A 17,834-nucleotide genomic window follows, 5' to 3' on the forward strand; every position below is an offset into this window, starting at 1 on the left:
CATCTGGGGACCCAAGGTTAAGAAACCCTGCTCTAAGTTGTACTGTAAATCAGAACAGGGGGATACAAGTTTGCAGCCCCTGACTGTCCGGTTGTTGTGAGACAAAATCAACTGCTTTAGCAGGGAAAATGGGAAAGTGAAATGATTGGGTGGATTGATTGTCTCCAGAGGGGAAAGGAGATTGTTCTGTTGGGTCATCTCCCAGCAGAAGTGAGAGGAGATTGTGGGGTAGCTTTCTCCAGGCGAACGTAGAAATCATTTTGATGAGTTGGTGGAAGAAAACTGGAGGGGAAGTTGGAAATAGGAGGAGGAGGAGAGACCAGGCGGAGAGGAGCCTGAAACGTGAGTCAGTCAGATGAAGCCTTGAGAGAGTGGGTGAGTCTCCACCACATCTTGAGGCGGGTCTCATGATCAAGGAAACCTGCCTCCATAGGGTTTGCGGGGAGAGCGGGCTAAGCCCGCTCTTCCTGCAGACGAGCAGGGAAGACCATTACGGAGCAGGCAGGGGAAGACCATTACGGAGCAGGACCATAATGGAAGGCCATTACGGAGCAGGCAGGGGCTGGGAGGATCGGGGGTCACACAACCACACAACCTCCCCCACCCTTTGATACTCAAACCTCTCTGCCAACACTCTCTTCCCATTAGGAAGTCATTAATCATCCATCAGGACATCTCTCTGTGTGGCATGCTTGAGACTGACATGGGCCTAGCGAGTCCCCTATTAGGATTGGGTGCCGGACCCACAATCCTCCTCCTCAAACTTTCCTCCACTTCCCCATCACTAACAGGAGCCTTATTACCCCACACAATTGGAGAGGGGGATCTACGCTGCATTGGGTCTCGCCACCAACCTTTTCTCCTTTCCCTTTTCTCCAGCAGAGACTTTGCCAAGTGCGGTTGTGAATGTGGGGTTGTTAGGACGGGCGACTTTTAAAAGTGGGGTTGTTATGACGGGCCTTCTCCATTGCTGCCCGGAGGCTTTGGAACACACTTCCTGCTGAAATCAGAGCCTCCCCATCTCCTACAACTTTTAAAAGGGCCGTCAAGGCGCATTGGTTCACCCAGGCTTTTAATTAGATATAGTCTTAATTGTGTTTTAAGAGTTTTAGCTTTTTAAAATGTTAATTGTTGAAATGTGTCAATCTTTTTACTGGTTGTTTTTATTGTTTTGTAAACCGCCCAGAGAACTTGTGTTTTGGGCGGTATAAAAATACGTTAAATAGCGTGTCCCCAGTCTGTTTCTGATTATGTTGCATTGCATCCCTGGCACTGCTGGGCCCTGGGCCTTTGCCTTCCTTCCAGCTACCATGGAGAAAGAGACGACACTGGTCAAGGACGTTGTTGTGAATTGTGGATTTGTTGTGAGACCTTGCAATTTGCTATTATTTATGTTGCTAGAAAGTTAGATCAGCTGAATGCAGTGTGTGTCTGGTGGGGGGGGGGGGGCTTTTTTAACTGCTTCTGTGTGTTGGAGCCATAGCTTAGGATTGAGTTAGGAGAAATTCGGTATAATTTGTATATTTTTGATTCTTTATGTTAATCTGGGGTCCTGGCACTCTCTGTGATATATGGAAACATGACCTAGAATTAACTCTCCCTCCCCTGGAGTGTCACTGGAGTTTTGTTGGCCAGATGGCCAGGAGGAAGAGTATAGTGGGCAGCCAGGCAGCACTGCTAGAGAACTGGAAAAAGCAGTTGACCTTGATTGACATGCCACCTAATGGCACATTAAGGGAAATGACTTGACTAGCAAGCCAGAGGCTGCCGGTTCGAATCCCTGCTGGTCTGTTTCCCAGACTATGAGAAACACCTATATCGGGCAGCAGCGATCTAGGAAGATGCTGAAAGGCATCATCTCACACTGTGAGGGAGGAGGCAGTGGTCAACCCCTTCTGTATTCTACCAAAGACAACCCCGGGGCTCTGTGGTCGCCAGGAGACGACAGTGACTTGACGGCACACTTTACTTTACTTTGATTGACAGGCTGGAGACCCTAGGTCATGACCCAATCGGTTGTGAGGTGGGGAGGGGCCAAGGGGGCTCCTGGAAGCTGCTGGGGAGAACAAAGGTGTGACCTAGGTGAGAGAAGGGATGGCGTCTGGTCAATTCCTTCCAGGGTTAGTGTGCATCTCTTGGGACAAGATTGCAGAGGGTGGGAGTAGCCAGGTTTGGTGAGTTCCAGGGGAAAAGAAGCCCAGGCTTGTGGCTTCGGAAGTTTAGAGCAGGAGAAAGTGTTTAGTAAGAATTTGCATTAGAAGTTATGTTTCCTCTGTGTGTGTGTTGTGTTGCATACCTAAATCTTTGTTTTTCTGGTAACTGAGTTACTTATGTGCTGCGCTTTGAAGTACTCTTGTAACCAACTAAGCATTTAAAAGTGAAATACTCTGTAACCAAAAATCTGAAGCCCGAGACCAACTAATTTTGTAGTAACTTAATAAATTGTCCCCCGCTCTTTATTTGTTCAAACCCTCAGTGTTTAATTAACTCTCTGTGGGAGGGAGTGTAAGCCCCTAGTGCAACCCATCTCCAAAACAGGTTGCACTAGGAGCTTGTCAGCTCCTGTGATTTCTCATACATGGAAGATTTTCATATTTGCCCAGTATCATGGCACAGAGAGAAATCTGGACGGAATAGCATTGCCATGAGGCCTGGAATTTCGGGCAGCCTCCGAATTTTGGCTCCTCCACCTGGCTGCTGAAATCACCTGTATTTTACCCTGATTTCAAATGTGCCACCTGGTTTACCCGGATTCATCTGCAGCTGGCTGGGAAAGTCGAGAAAGCAGCCTGCTCCTGTCTGCCCAGCTGCTTGTGTGTGCTCTGCGCTTGCGCTCAGGAACTGGGGGGCGACCACACCTGGAGTATTGCATACAATTCTGGTCACCACATCTAAAAAAGGACATTGTAGAACAGGAAAAGGTGCAGAAGACGGTAACCAAGATGATCAGGGGCCTGGAGCACCTTCCTTATGAGGCAAGGCTACAACACCTGGGGCTATTTCGTTGAGAAAAAAGACAACTGCAGGGAGACATGATAGAGGTCCATAAAATCATGCATGGAGTGGAGAATGTAGATAGAGAGAAATTCTTCTCCCTCTCCCATAACACTAGAACCAGGGGTCATCCCATGAAACTGATTGCTGGGAAATCTAAGACCAACAAATGGAAGTACTTTTTCACACAAAGCGTAATCCACTTGTGGAATTTTCTGCCACGAGATGTGCTGACAGCCAACAACCTGGATGGCTTGAAGAAGGGTTTGGATAACTTCATGGAGGAGAGGTGTGTCATCGGCTACTAGTCAGAGGGCTACAGGCCACCTCCAGCCTCAAAGGCAGGATGCCTCTGAATTCCAGTTGCAGGGGAGCAACAGCTGGAGAGAGGACATGCCCTCAACTCCTGCCTGTGGCTTCCAGCGGCATCTGGTGGGCCACTGTGCGAAACAGGATGCTGGACTAGATGGGCCCTGGGCCTGATCCAGCAGGGCTGTTCTTATGTTCTCTTTCCCTGGGCCAGCTCAGAGGAGATGCACAGTCTGGAGGCTGCATTCACCTTTGCCCAACGATAAGCAAGGGTCCTACACTACTCCCCCAGTCCTGGGGGAGAGGACGCCCCCGATGTCTCCCATGTGAAAATAGAGGGGAGGGAAACTGTTAATGGCCCTTCCACTCTTCTCCCCTCCTAAAAGCATGGCTGAGAATTCCCCAATGGAAGGATTATAATATAATATAAAGTTAAACACATGGAACATCATAACAGCCAATGAAAACCAGACACACATCAATTTAAAAAAACAGAACAAAAACTACTAATACTATCCTGCAGTATGGTGAGAGTATATGACAGTAAATCCATGGTGAAGCCATTTGGAATAATGACTGACATCATAACATGATTAGGAATATTACTGTCGGGCTGGTTACGACTGCATATCATTCTGGTCATCACATTTTAAAAAAGAAATTAATACAGAAGAGTACATACATTAAGTGCTGTCAAGTCAGTGTCAACTCTTTGTGACCACATAGATAGAGTCTCTCGAGGATGATCTGTCTTCCACTTGGCCTTGAAGGTCTCTCAGTGGTGCCTTCATTGCTATCGTCATTGAGTCCATCCACCTTGTTGCTGGTCGTCCTCTTCTTCTCTTTCCTTCCACTTTCCCCAGCATTATGGACTTCTCAAGGGAGCTGGGTCTTCGCATAATGTGTCCGAAGCATGATAGTTTGAGCCTGGTCATTTGTGCCTCGAGTGAAGATTCTGGTTTGATTTGTTCTATAATCCATTTGTTTCTTTTCCTGGCTGTCCATGGTCTCCTCAAAAGTCTTCTCCAGCACCAGAGTTCAAAAGTATCAATGCTTTTTCTATCTTGCTTCTTCAAAGTCCAGCTTTCGCATCCATAGAGTGTCACAGGAAAAAGCATTGTCTGAACGATTCATACATACATACATTACACTTATGTACATACATTTAATACATACATTACACTTATGCAAATAGTTCCAAAAACTCAGACCAAATCCCCTCGTACTGAGAAAAACAAGATCTAGTATTGAAAAAAGAACATTTGTGGGCTGCTAGAGTAAGCAAATCAAGGATCCATTTATCAATATCTGGAGGATATTTACATTTCCAGTTTTATGAAATAATGCATTTAGCCACCAGAAAGGCCCTGGTAAGCTATTTTTATTGATTAGGGGTTATTCTTTCTATATCAGAAGGCAATCCCAACAGAACTAAGTAGGGTCTAGAGCAGGGTTTCTTAACCTTGGGGCCCCCAGATGATGTTGGACTACAACTCCCATCTTCCTCAGCCACAAAGGCCTTGTCTGGGGATGATTGGAGTTGTAGTCCAACAACATCTGGGGGCCCCAAGGTTAAGAAACCCTCATCTAGAGGATATTCCCTTGCTATAACTAAATTGACTTAGTCACAGGTTTTGTAGTATCCAACTGATAACATGGAATACAGCAGGCTGGTGTACTAAAGAAAATGACTCCTCTACTATGGAATATCTTGGAAAATTTGATATTATTATTTTGCAAGAGACTTGGGCCTTAGGAGAGATCGAATTAGATGGTTATGTCTCCTTTTCAACATAAGCTTCAGGTGGGCATTATTTACATTATTATTATTATCTACATTTTATATCCCACTCTTCCTCCAAGGAACCCAGAGCGGTGTACTTAGGTTTCTCCTCACAACAACCCTGTGAAGTAGGTTAGGCTGAGAGAGAAGTGACTGGCCCAGAGTCACCCAGAAAGTCTCATGGCTGAAGGGGGATTTGAACTCGGGTCTCCCCGGTCCTACTCTAGCCACTACACCACACATGGAAGAGGGAGACCCAAGGGTGGGTTATCTATTAGCATCACTACGAAACCTCAAGCGAAATGTGTTAAGTTGGACATCGTATCCCACTTCTTTATGGCCCGTCGCACAGAACCGAGACATTTCTCATTGCTAGTTGTTAATGTGTATGCTCCTCCTTGGATTTGAAAGCAAGAAATTAGTTTGTTTGGGGCTGAATTCGAGGAGTGGGTGAATTTGAGGAGCCCCTGCAGAGTTAATGGTTGCTACCATGGCTTGGCCAGCCAACCTGTTGCTTCCCCTGCCTGGCTCCAACTGCAGGAGAACAAAGATCCCCCAGGCTCTAAGACAGGACAGGGTTCCCTTCCAGTTCACTCTTTAGGGTAAGGGAGGGGCTGATTGCCACAGGAGAAAGATTTAAGCCAAGCACCAAGCACCGAAACCAGCTAAATACCTGCATGACCTGACATATCCAGCACACAGAAGAGCCCTGACATTGGCTCGGCTGGCTGTACTGCCCTCTGCAGTACTAGAGGGTAGGTATAGCAGAGTTCCCTATTTGGAGAGACTTTGCCCTTGTGGAAATGGGAATATTGATGAAACAGTTGGCCACGTGCTTCTGTATTGTTCTTTTTATTGTGAGCTGCGTTCCAAATAGTGCTCCTCTCGTGATTAGATACCATGGTAATTCGGATGAATTTTATATAAGCTTCTTTCTTTCTCATAAACACACTCATATCTCGCACACAGTAGCCAAATTCTGTACAGCTGCAATTAAGATCTGCTCACGGCATGTCAGAAACGGTCAATTTTAATTGTCTCTTCCTTTTCTTTCTTTTAAATTTTGTCTTATCTTATACTCTTTTATTTCAATCTTCTATGTAACAGATTCTACGTGTGTGTATGCATTTATGTGTTTATATTGGTATCTAACCTCACGATTTCTTTTATTTGATCTGGATTGTGTATTTGATCAAAGATCGCAATAAACTGAACTGAACTTATCTTTTTCCAGAATGGAGACATTATCTTACAATCAAGGAACAGATGTGCGTATCCCACTTCTCCTTCCCCACATCTCCAACGTTTGTCAGATTTGGTCAGCCCAGAGTCTAATCAGAGTCCAATAAGAATGAAAGACTATTTTTTGTTGGACTAACTTAAGCCTCAGATCATAAGATACTTGGGTAGTTTCAGCCAAAATCACATCCCACTGATGTTGAGAGATCAAAGCATTCAATTCCAAACTTCATTTAATTCTTTCAGAATCAAGTGGAGATGCTACCTGGGCTTGGATAAAATTATAAAGCATACTGTGAGTCTGATTAGATTCATCAATATGACGGTAAAATTTAATAATAACTGGAGCTTCCAAAGCACTAATAGCATCTGTACCAAACCTTTGGATATACAGTGTTTTAGCTGAAAATATTGCCAAGCATCATTTGGTTTTAAATCATATTCATGTTTTAAAATATGAAATGGTTTGAAAACAGAAGATATTAAGTGGGATAGAAAAAATATATTATTATTAGCAGCCCAATTCTAGGAACATAGGAAGCTGCCATATCCTGAGTCAGACCATTGGCCTACCGTACCTAGCTCAGTATTGTCTTCACAGACTGGCAGCGGCTTCTCCAAGGTTGCAGGCAGAAATCTCTCTCACCCCTCTCTTGGAGATGCTGCCAGAGAAGGAACTTGAAACCTTCTGCTCTTCTCTTCTCAGATCGGCTCCATCCCCTAAGGGGAATATCTTGCAGTACCTTACACTTCTAGTCTCCCATTCAAATGCAACCAGGTTGGACCTTGCTTAGCTAGGGGGACAAGTCATGCTTGCTACCACAAGACCAGCTCTCCTCTCTGCCAACAGATAGGTCTTCCAGCAATCGTTCTTTGGGCTTTTCCCAAATAGGAAGAGTCTTCCCCAAACTAGGTCTTCCAGCAGTAGTTATTAAGGGGTTTCCCCATAAGGTTGACTCCTCATACACAAATAGACAAGTCTGGAAATAGAGCAATATATTCTTCCAAAAAGATCTTGCAGCCAAACTAGATGGACTAGACCAAGTAGGATGTTTCAAATGCCTACAGTAGATCCTAATGCAGCTTCACCAAAAAGAGGTACCAATTGTTGGACTTCTACCTTTGACCATATTGGAGCCTCAGGTATTTCATTAGGTTTTCTCCAATACAAAGCTTGAGAAATGAGAAAGGAATTATGGGAAATAAAAAGCCACTTTTCTTTAAATGCAATTTCTCATAAGAAATTCTGGATTGTTTGTTTTCACACCATTAAAAGGATCTAAATATCCACTTTCCACAAGGAGAAATATACAAAGGCAACCCACGTAACAAATATATAAATTTGGGGGCAATATAAGATTTAAGAATATTAATCTTCCCTTTAAAAAAATGTCTAAATTAAGGCTTTCCTCAGCGGTTAAGATCCATCTCAGTTTGTTTAATGAAGGGATTTAAATTGATAGGAACCATTTGCTTGATTTCTTTAGAAATCAACACTCCCAAATACTTAAAATGTCTATCTGCCCGTTTATTCAATATTCAATAAGACCCACTTATTCAATATGGAATCTTTGGGGGACTCACCAAGTTGTAGGGCCACAGATTTCTGATAATGCACCATATAGCCTGATAAGGTGCCAAACAATCATTAAAGTATTTATTTATCTTATTTATTTGTTATTTCTCTGTGTAAACCGCCCTGAGCCATTTTTGGAAGGGCGGTATAGAAATCGAATGAATGAATTAAAGTAGTCAAGGGAAGCAGGGATGTTGTAGGATTAGACCAAAAAAAGCAAGGCATCATCTGCATATAGAGTAAGTTTGATTTCCTCATCACCCATTGGAATACTGAAACCGGTTTGGTCTTGCCTAATAACAATAGCTAAAGGTTCAAGAGATAAATTAACGAGCAGAGGAGATAGGGGATGACTCTGTCAGTACCACTAAGAAAATTAAAACTAGAAGATAAAACCCCATTAATTAATACTCTAGACTTCGGTGACTTATATAAAATGGCAATCCATTTAATAAAAATTTCAGGGAAGTCAAAATACTGAAGAGAAGATCTAAGAAAACTAGCCTTAGTTTTCAGAAAGATCTTCAAACAGTGGTTTAACTCTGGATGCAGCGAATGTGAGTCTCCATACTGGCTCCAGTAGAGTAAACACATAATCAAGTGGGGCAGCCCCCTTTTAAGAGACCTACTTTGCAGATAGTGCTGGAATTCTCAATCTGCAAAGTCCCCTTCACATTTTTGGCATTTCAAACAAACGGTGATTGAGTCTTCATTTTGAAATGGAATGGAGATTATTTGAACTATCCATTTATGAGTGCTTTCTCTCCTAATGTGCTCCAGAGCAGGGATTCTCAATGCTGACCCAGATGTTATTGGACTTCAACTCCCACACTCCCCAGGCAAAGGCCACTGGGCCTGTGGATTATGGGAGTTGAAGTCCAATAACATCTGCAGACCCAACGTTGAGAATCCCTGCTCCAGAGCACCATGTGTGTGCAATGTGGAGCACAGGAAGAAGCTGTCGAGAAACGAAGCCCACCCTCCGCTCCATCTAGCTCAGGACTATCCAAGCCCAGGCAGCACCACTTAAACCCTCCAGCTGTCCTTGGACTACAATTCCCAGCATGCTCAGCCACAGAAGCCAATAGCCAGGGATGACAAGAGTTGTCGACAACATCTGCAGGAGGGGCAAAGTTGTTCACCCTGGTCTACACTGACTGGCAGCAACTCTCCAAGGTTGCAGGCAGACTCTTTCCTAGCCCTATCTGTGGATGCTGCCAGGGATTGAACCTGGAGCTCCCAAACTCAGTCACGCCACCTAATGGCGCAGCGGGGAAATGACTTGCCTAGCAAATATGAGATTGCCAATTCGAATGTTTCCCAGACTATTGGAAACACCTATATTGGGCCGCAGCAATGCTGAAAGGCATCATCTTATGTTACGTGGGAGGAGGCAATGGTCAACCCCACCTGTATTCTACCAAAAGGAAAACCACAGGGCTCTGTGGTCAGCAGGAGTAAAGTAAAGTGTGACATCGACACTGACTCAACGTCACACTTTACTTTTACTAAACATAGTCACACCCTTGGTCCATCCAGCCGAGTACTGTCTGCACCTACCAACAGAGAAATGTATTCAGAGGCAAGTGAATGTTGTGAAAGACCAATAGCCATGAATCTGAGAAGAATTCAACAGTAGCACATGACCTTGCAAGGCACGTGGGGAAAGGCTTTACAACAGGGCTGCTAAACTTCGGCCCTCCTGCAGAGGTTGGCCTACAACGCCCATAATCCCTGGCTATTAGCCAACGTGGCTGGGGGTTAACACACACACACACACACACACACACACACACACACACACACACACACAAAACCCCTCCAAAAAATGGCTCAGGGCGGTTTACAACAAATTATGGGAAGTTACAACAAATCATTTGGACTTTTATGGGAATTGTAGTCCAAATACAGCTGGAAGGCCTAACATAAGCAGGCCTGTTTTATAAGAACCTTTTCAACCAGACTGAAGCCTCTTCTAAGTACATGAACTTCATTATGAAACAAGGGTTGCACACAGAATAAGGAATTGGGGGAAACTGGAGATAAAGGAAGGCACACGGGAATTCAGAAGAATATGCAAAGACATTAACTAACTAAGTAGCACTGAGTTTGACCTTCTTCTAGCAGTAGGCTGAGAGAGCATTAATCTTTACCGTCTCTCCCTTTATGGACATTAGCAGCAGTTGGTGACAGGGAGCCTGGTTCCTACAACCCATGACTGTACTGGTGACAAAATGGTGGGGTTCTTGGCCCCTATTTTAAAGTGATTAAAGAGGGGGAAGGCTCTCCCATTCTTCCAGAGGAAGACAGATCTAGGATCCAATGGAAAAGGTCAGCACAACTCTGGTGGTCTTACCCAATCCAGGGTTGAGGTTTTCCTTCCATACATGAAGTTCCTCCTCCTTCATGGACCCTGAACCTATTTGTCTAAAGATAGATCTGGTTTGAGTTGGTTACCAGTTGGTTACCTATTGTGAAAAGGGGTTTAGGCCTGTAGCTCGATGGCCCCGTCTCTTCAAGGACAAAAGCAAGGATTGTCCTCATTCAGTAACAAAAGGGAGGGATGTCTCCCATTCGGAGCACTCAGGAAGTATCAGGCAATCTTGAGCTAAGGTGGAAATCTGTGTTCCTTTACAATCCCCAATGTGGGTTCTATAGTGTCTAGTAAATTGTCCACTCTGGCAGAAGCTCTTTCCACACACGGAACATTTATATGGTTTCTCCCCAGTGTGGGTTCTATGGTGTTTATTACGTTCTCCACTCGTTCTGAAGCTCTTTCCACACTCCATGCATTTATATGGTTTCTCCCCAGTGTGGATTCTATGGTGTCTAACAAGTTTTCCACTTTCGCTGAAGCTCTTTCCACATTCCAAGCATTTATATGGCTTCTCCCCAGTGTGGGTTCTATGGTGTCTAATAAGTTCTCCCCTCGTGCTGAAGCTTTTTCCACACTCCGGGCATTTATGCGGATTCTCCCCACTGTGGGTCCAATGATGTCTAGTAAGAGCTCTCAACTCACCGAAGCTCTTTCCACACTCCAAACATTTGTGCGGCTTCTCCCCACTGTGGGTCCAATGATGTCTAGTAAGAGCTCTCATCTCGCTGAAGCTCTTTCCGCACTCCAAGCATTTATGCGGCTTCTCCTCGCTGTGGGTCCATTGATGTCTAGTAAGGGCTCCCCTATAGCTGAAGCTCTTTCCACACTCCAAGCATTTATGCGGCTTCTCCCCACTGTGGGTTCTTTGGTGTATAGTAAGATGTCCAATCTGACTGAAGCTCTTTCCACACTCAAAACATTTATATGGTTTCTCCCCAGTGTGGTTTCTTCGGTGTACAGTAAGTGCTCCACTTTCTCTAAAGCTCTTTCCACATTCCAAGCATTTATATGGTTTCTCCCCAGTGTGGGTTCTATGGTGTCTAATAAGTTCTCCCCTTGTTCTGAAGCTCTTTCCACATTCCAAGCATTTATTTGGTTTCTCCAAAGTGTGGGTTCTATGGTGTCTAGTAAGATGTACACTCCCACTAAAGCACTTTCCACACTGCAAACATTCATATGGTTTTTCCCCAGTGTGGATTCTCTGGTGTATAGTCAGTGTTTCCCTCTGGTTGAAGCTCTTTCCACATGGCAAGCATTCATATGGTTCCTCCTCTGCGTGCATTTCCCACTGAGGCTGAGAGCTTGGTTCCGAACTGGAGCTTTTCCTTTGAGGAGGGTACAGGTTTCTCTTTCTTTCTTTCTGCAGTATTTGTTGGGTCCCATGATGAGAAGGGGATGGTCCATTCCTGTTCCATTTGCTTCCATTTGCTTGTTTCTGTTGTTCCGTCTTTTTCCTTCTTCTTCCTCCCCAAATCCCTCCACTGCATTTTCTCTGATTCTTCCAACTCTTGACAGCTGGAACCAAGAGGGAAAAATAATCAGAGCCTGGGATAAAAAAGAAGTTTTAAAGATAACGTATAAGAAGAAATGGTGGAAACACAAACAGAAGGTTGGCATATTTTTTCATATTTGACGGCTGTGTTGATTAAGCCAAAAGCCATTAGACTCAAATTATGGAAAGGATGGCAAATATCTTGCAAATTGAACTGGCTTTATACCCTCTAAAAGAAAATCAGGGAGGCATCAAAGTGAGACAATTGTAATGATGGGTGTAATAATTATCCTGGGGTTCTGTTGGCCTTAGCTGAGGATCCAGTGCGATAGAGAAGGCTCATTCACAAGGCTTGGCTTAGCTTAGCTTAGGAGAAGCCTCCTTCCCTAAAACGAAAGGCCAGTGCTCTTCTCTTTGTTGGTTTGTCTGCAGCTTAGGAAAAAGTTTGGAATGGGAGGAAGTGATCCCGTGGGTAGCAGAAGCTGGGTTTTTGACCGACCTCAATCATCAGCTGGGTGCAGTGTTGTGCCCACAGCGGTATTTTGGATTCAAGACCTTGTTTTTGTGTGTGAATTATGTGCCTATGTCTTTTAAAACCTTCACGGAAAGACTAGTCCAGTTGAATCTTCTCTATCACACTGGCTCTCTGGCTCTCTATCTATCATATTTTTATACTGCCTGATATCTAGGCGGTGTACAAAATTCTCTAGGCGGTGTACAAAATTTAAAATTCTCTAGGCGGTGTACAAAATTTAAAACAATATTTTGAAATCGGCACAAATTAAAATACACAAGCATAAGCAGAACAAACTCAAGACCTGGGCAATGCTTCCACCATGTTCTCACCAGCAGTGCAAACCGGGCTGATCTCTCTCACACTTTGACTCTCCCCTTCCAGGAAAGTGGGGAGGAAAGGAGTCTTACCCAGAGAGGCCAGATTCCCAGCATTCTCCTCCATGACTTCTCTGTGCAGGGCTCTTTGGGCCGGATCCAGCAGCGCCCACTCCTCCTCCGTGAAATGCACAGCCACTTCCTCAAAGGTCACCTAGCCAGGAAAGAGGAAGGAAACACTGGATACCGCACAGATCACAGAGTGCTTCTTTCCCTTTGAAGCACAATCCAAAAGGGTCCTTCAGGGAGGTGGTGTGAGAAGGGAGGGGGATGTTCCCCTGCAGGCTCATCAGTTATATTTTAAATACAGTACTGCTTTTCAACAAAAATGCCTACTAGCCTTGGACAGACGCCCAAGGAAAGAGAGCTTCTCCCAGGCCCAGAGAAACGTCCAAAGAATAGAGCTCATCTGTCCCTCCTGCATCCTCCTCCCCCAACAACCCCTCCCTTACCTGATCCCATCCTCCTGAAGCTTCTTCCGCTCCACGAAAAGATGGCTTAGGATGCCTGGGCAGTTCCATTCCAGCATCTGCCAAAGACACAGAAGTGATGAGAAGATGGAGGAGAATGAAAGAGAGAGGAAAACAAGTAGCATTTTAAACAACCTTTGCATGTAGGCTCTTTGCAGAATTCAAAATGCCGATACAATGTGCACAGTTGTCTTAACGCATTGTATTTTTTAACTGCAGGAGAGGCTGGAGAAGAGGGTCTACCCGCCCCCCGCCCCCAAAAAAACAAAAAACCTCAGGGATGCATGAAACCAGGGCAAGGATTTCCGTGGCTCTCACTCCATCAAGCCTGTCAGAAAGCCAGAGGGACAAGATATTCAAAGAGGAATGGGGGCAGGGAAAGGCCTTCCCGGGGAGGGGTTGCAGACCCTCCCTCCCTGGATGGTTTTTCCAAAGTAAAGGTGGGTGGGGAGCCAGGCCACCTAGCCAGCTGGTGGCATGGTGTGTATCTGCCACACCAAAAAATTCTCTTTCATCCCCAGCAGGCTTTCTTCTAATTTTATTTCCATCAGTGAGCAGAATGAGGTGGGTTCTGGGCAGCAGTATCAAGGCAGTGTGTGCACATATCCATTGTTGCTGTTGTTATCGTTATTATTATGGTTTATTATTCTTAATATTAATTATTACATTTTATATCTCGCTCTACCTCTAAGGAGCCCAGAGCGGTGTATTACATACTTGAGACTGCACTTAGAATCATAGAGTTGGAAAGGATTTTGGAGGTCTTCTAGTCCATGGGTTCCCAAGCTGTGGGGCTCCAGATTATTATTATTATTATTATTATTATTATTATTATTATTACATTTATATCCCGCTCTTCCTCCAAGGAGCCCAGAGACATACTTGAGTTTCTCTTTCACAACAACCCTGTGGTGTAGGTTAGGCTGAGAGAGAAGTGACTGGCCCAGAGTCACCCAGCAAGTCTCAAGGCTGAATGGGGATTTGAACTCGGGTCTCCCCAGCCCTAGTCCAGCACTCTAACCACTATACCACACTGGCTGTATGTGCCATTATGAATACAACACATGTGTGCACACACACACACACACACGGAAGGAAAGACGTGTATTTTATACTATTCTAAGGGAGGAGCCAAGATGGCGACCATATCACAACTCCACAAACAAGCTCCCATCTGGATGTTGACCTTACCCCCACCCCCGGGTCAACCCCTACAGACAAATTATGCTGTCCAGTGGCAGAAAAGGGATTTGTAACAGCCCTAGCAATGACACCGGGGTGCATAAGTCAAACCATGTGGGGAAGCAGATCAAAATTGACTTCGATCTCACTCCCCCAGAGACAGCTTGAACTGTGACTAACTTGCCTACCAAGAATAGAAATACAGCTCTGGATTCGGAGAGCCCTCTCCACAAAGGAGATGGCCTCACTGAAGCCAGCATTAAATCAGGTGGCCTCGTGGCCTTCTAAAAGTCCTCGCCCAAGTAAGCCCCCAGAGCAGGGGAGCGGGGGGTCAATCCCCACAGATGAGGCCAATGCATCCCCCACAACAACATTGCTCAGTATCTTAAAGACACATGTTTACTCTCAGCAGAGACTGTCTTCCTGATACTAGGATGCATAAGCAATATTGCAGTCAAAGTTGAGGATCTCAGTCAAGCCCTTGATCTATTTGCCACACAAAGCACCTATGGAGTTAATAGCCCAGGGGAGCTTGGCTTCAGCAGTGACACCTGGGGAGCATCTGTATCCACAAGGACCCAAGGGGTTCAAAGCCCAGCCAAAAGACCAGCAGAAGAACTGGGCTTCCCCCCTCACTGGGTCTCACGTCACCACACCATGCATGATGCCATCAGGGCATATGGCTGTAAACAGCTCCATTAACGTAACCGGTGTGCTGCAGCCATAGCAGGTTTTGCTGGAATTCACTGGGGTGCCCACAACTGATCAAGCCATAGGGTGATAACCACCTTTCTAACCCAGCTGCTAAAATGCCACCCCAAAACTGCTGACTTAAGATCATTTCACTTTCTGCCAAGCCATCAAAATTATAGACAAACTACAAGGCAGCGGCTGATTACATTTGAAAAAAGCAACGCTTCCGTTCCAGCTGGTGCCAATGGGTGGATTCCTTCTCTTGAATGGTGGTGTCAGAGTGTCCAAACCTGTTCACACATCCCTACCTGGCAGCATCTCCAGGTAGGAGGGCTGGGAATGATTCCTGCTTGAAGCTTTGGAGACTCAGGCAGTGTAGACCAGAGATTCTCAACTTTGGGTCCCCAGACGTTAGTGGACTTCAGCTCCCATAATCCCAAGCCCCAGTGGCCTCTGGTTGGGGATTATGGGAGTTGAAGTCCTATAACATCTAGGGACCCAACATTGAGCATCCCTGGTGTAGACAATACCGAGCTGGATGCAGCGATGGTCTGAAGCAGCAGAAGGCAGCTTTCCTTGGTTCCTAGAAACCAGAGACGGTGACGGGTGGCAGATCCCTTGCCCTGAAGGCTGAAGTGCAAACCAAATCATGCAGTGGGGGGAGGTCACTCAAAGAAGCAGCCTTGCTACTCGCCTTCCCAACGAAATCCTCCCCTCTGTGGACATTTTTCGCTCTCCTTCCCTTGGGAACTTTTGCATGTGGCACGGTAGAAAACTGGGACAGAAACCAGAGAAAATCATGAACGGGCACAGAAGTGCTTGTTGGGGGGAGCAGGTGAAAGGTGCTTCTCCTATAAGAAACCACAGGGGTCCTACAGGTGGGAACATTGTCCACCATCTGGGGTCAGCAAATGCACAGGGAACATTTGAGAGGAAAGATGCAAGCCTGGAGATGTGATTATTTCCACTGAGGATTCATCCAATTGGGTTTTTATGCACACCTATATACTTAAGCTACATGAAAGAAAAAGTGTTTCTGGATGTCGTGGCTGGAGTAGATGGACTGCTGAGAGGGTTGAAACAGAAGAGTTACTCAACCTTGCAAGAAGTTGGACAGGAGCATCTTCCCCAAAGGGACTCAGGGGAACATCAAAGCAGACCACAACCAGAAAGGATACTGGAGAGAGAGGAAGAACAAACCTATGTCCACCCCATCTTGTTTTAGCTAGCAAGGCCGTACCTCCATCACCCTCCTCTTTGAACCCGCTGCGGGGCAGCCTCTCCTCTGCTTCAGGGAAACCAGGGGCTGCTTCTGACAACAGTTCTTGCATCTGAAAGAGACAGACGAAGAGATTCTCAGGAGCAGGGAACAGGGAGAAAGGGATGAGAGAGGGAAAGGAAAGACCCAGAGGAAAGATACCAAGTCAGACCCTTGGTCCATCTCGCTGTAGATTGTCTACACCAGGGATTCTCAACGTTGGGTCCCCAGATGTACATCGGAACATAGGAAGCTGCCATATACTGAGTCAGACCATTCGTCTATCTAGCTCAGTATTGTCTTCACAGACTGGCAGCGGCTTCCCCAAGGTTGCAGGCAGGAATCTCTCTAAGCCCTCTCTTGGAGATGCTGCCAGGGAGGGAACTTGAAACCTTCTGCTCTTCCCAGAGCGGTTCCATCCCCTGAGGGGAATATCTTGCAGTGCTCACACATCAAGTAGTCTTGGACTTCAGCTCCCATAATCCCCAACCAAAACCCACTGGGGCTTGGGATTATGGGAGTTGGGATTATGGGAGTCCAATAATATCTGGGGACCCAAAGTTGAGAATCCCTGGTCTACACTGACTGGCAGCAGCTCATCAATGGTTCAGGCAGGAGCCGTACCCGGAGATGCTACCAGAGGTGGAACTTGGGACTTGCTGCATGCAAAGCAAATGCTCTACCACAAAGCTGGGCTGCAGCCAGATCCCCAAGAAGGTCCCTGGCCCATGAAGTCATTCGAGCGGTGAATCATCACTTCCAAGTTCTTGGGCAACTTGATTTAGGTTATCCTGCTTCATATTCTCAGCTCTTTACTGAGAAGGGGTTAAGGGCTAAGATAAGGGCTAAGCCAAGCCGCTCTCTCACCTGCTGCTCTTCCGGCTTCTGCTCCTCTGCCCGGCTCACGAGGAAACCTTCGGCCAGAGCCACCGCCTGGGAAGTGGTCTCTGCTCCACATTCTCTGACCCAGCTCTCCATCTCCGTGGGCAGGATGGTCAGGAACTGCTCCAGCACCACCAGGTCTATGATCTGCTTCTTGGTGTGCCTTTCCGGCTTCAGCCACCGGCAGCAAAGCCTGTGGAGTTGGCTGCAAACCTCCCGGGGTCCCTCGGCCTCCCAGTAGCAGAGCTGCCTGAACCTCTGATGCTGCACACCTGGGCTGGTGGCGTCCTCTTCGACTCCCATCATCTTCTGCTCAGCTCTTTCCCAGAACTCCCTGCTGTTCCCAGCCTGGCTGGTCTCAGGGCCTTTTCCTGCTTCCCGGCCATCTGAGTCTTCCTTTTCTATCTTTAATTCCTGCTCCAGGGCAGCTCCGAAAAACATCTCCATAATGAGGGATGAAGATTACTGGCATCCAAATGCCATCTCACGGATCTACTCCCTGTCGGAGAAGGAGAGAAATGCTAAGAGTCAGAAAGCATCTGGAAAGCCAGTGTGTGGGGCAGGCAAAGGGGTCTTCCCTTGAGGCCCCCAGAACCAAGCCCTCAATGCAGCATCCTTCCCTTTGGTCTGTCCCTGGTCACTCCCCTGCCCTTGGCTTTCCCACACCAGGCAGCATCTTTGCTGGTTC

The 17,834-nt window shown here is 46.1% G+C and overlaps 2 protein-coding genes across 2 annotated transcripts in view; one reads left to right on the forward strand and one right to left on the reverse strand.

The window, feature by feature from the left end:
• The window catches only part of LOC128338480 (zinc finger protein 721-like), a 41,022-nt gene extending 38,563 nt beyond the window's left edge, over positions 1 to 2,459 (forward strand). The window contains exon 9 of the mRNA XM_053280984.1: positions 17 to 2,459. The gene's annotated coding sequence lies outside the window, so the exon portion shown is untranslated. The remainder of the gene's footprint in view (positions 1 to 16) is intronic.
• On the reverse strand, positions 2,002 to 17,593 carry LOC128338626 (zinc finger protein 397-like). Its single transcript, XM_053281347.1, has 9 exons — positions 17,279 to 17,593; positions 17,132 to 17,197; positions 16,247 to 16,337; positions 15,701 to 15,781; positions 15,537 to 15,589; positions 13,114 to 13,190; positions 11,619 to 11,793; positions 10,921 to 11,188; positions 2,002 to 2,078 (listed from the first exon to the last, which is right to left on the reverse strand). The coding sequence occupies exons 1-9, from the start codon at positions 17,591 to 17,593 to the stop codon at positions 2,002 to 2,004; spliced, it is 1,203 nt and encodes a 400-aa protein (XP_053137322.1).
• Positions 17,594 to 17,834: the final 241 nt, after the last annotated feature.

This window comes from Hemicordylus capensis, chromosome 16 (assembly GCF_027244095.1).
Source record: "Hemicordylus capensis ecotype Gifberg chromosome 16, rHemCap1.1.pri, whole genome shotgun sequence".
In the NCBI taxonomy this organism is placed as follows: Eukaryota; Metazoa; Chordata; class Lepidosauria; order Squamata; family Cordylidae; genus Hemicordylus; species Hemicordylus capensis.

Bases quoted from the DNA above. Each gene is read 5' to 3' on its own strand.
- LOC128338626 (XM_053281347.1), bottom strand. From the start codon at position 17,593: ATGGAGATGTTTTTCGGAGCTGCCCTGGAGCAGGAATTAAAGATAGAA. The intron at 15,782-16,246 runs GTACGGCCTTGC...TTTCTGTCCCAG, and splicing joins CAAAGAGGAGGGTGATGGAG to TTTTCTACCGTGCCACATGC. The intron at 2,079-10,920 runs GTGAGTTGAGAG...TCTCTCACCTAG, and splicing joins GGAGTGTGGAAAGAGCTTCG to GTCACACCTTTGTTCTCCCC.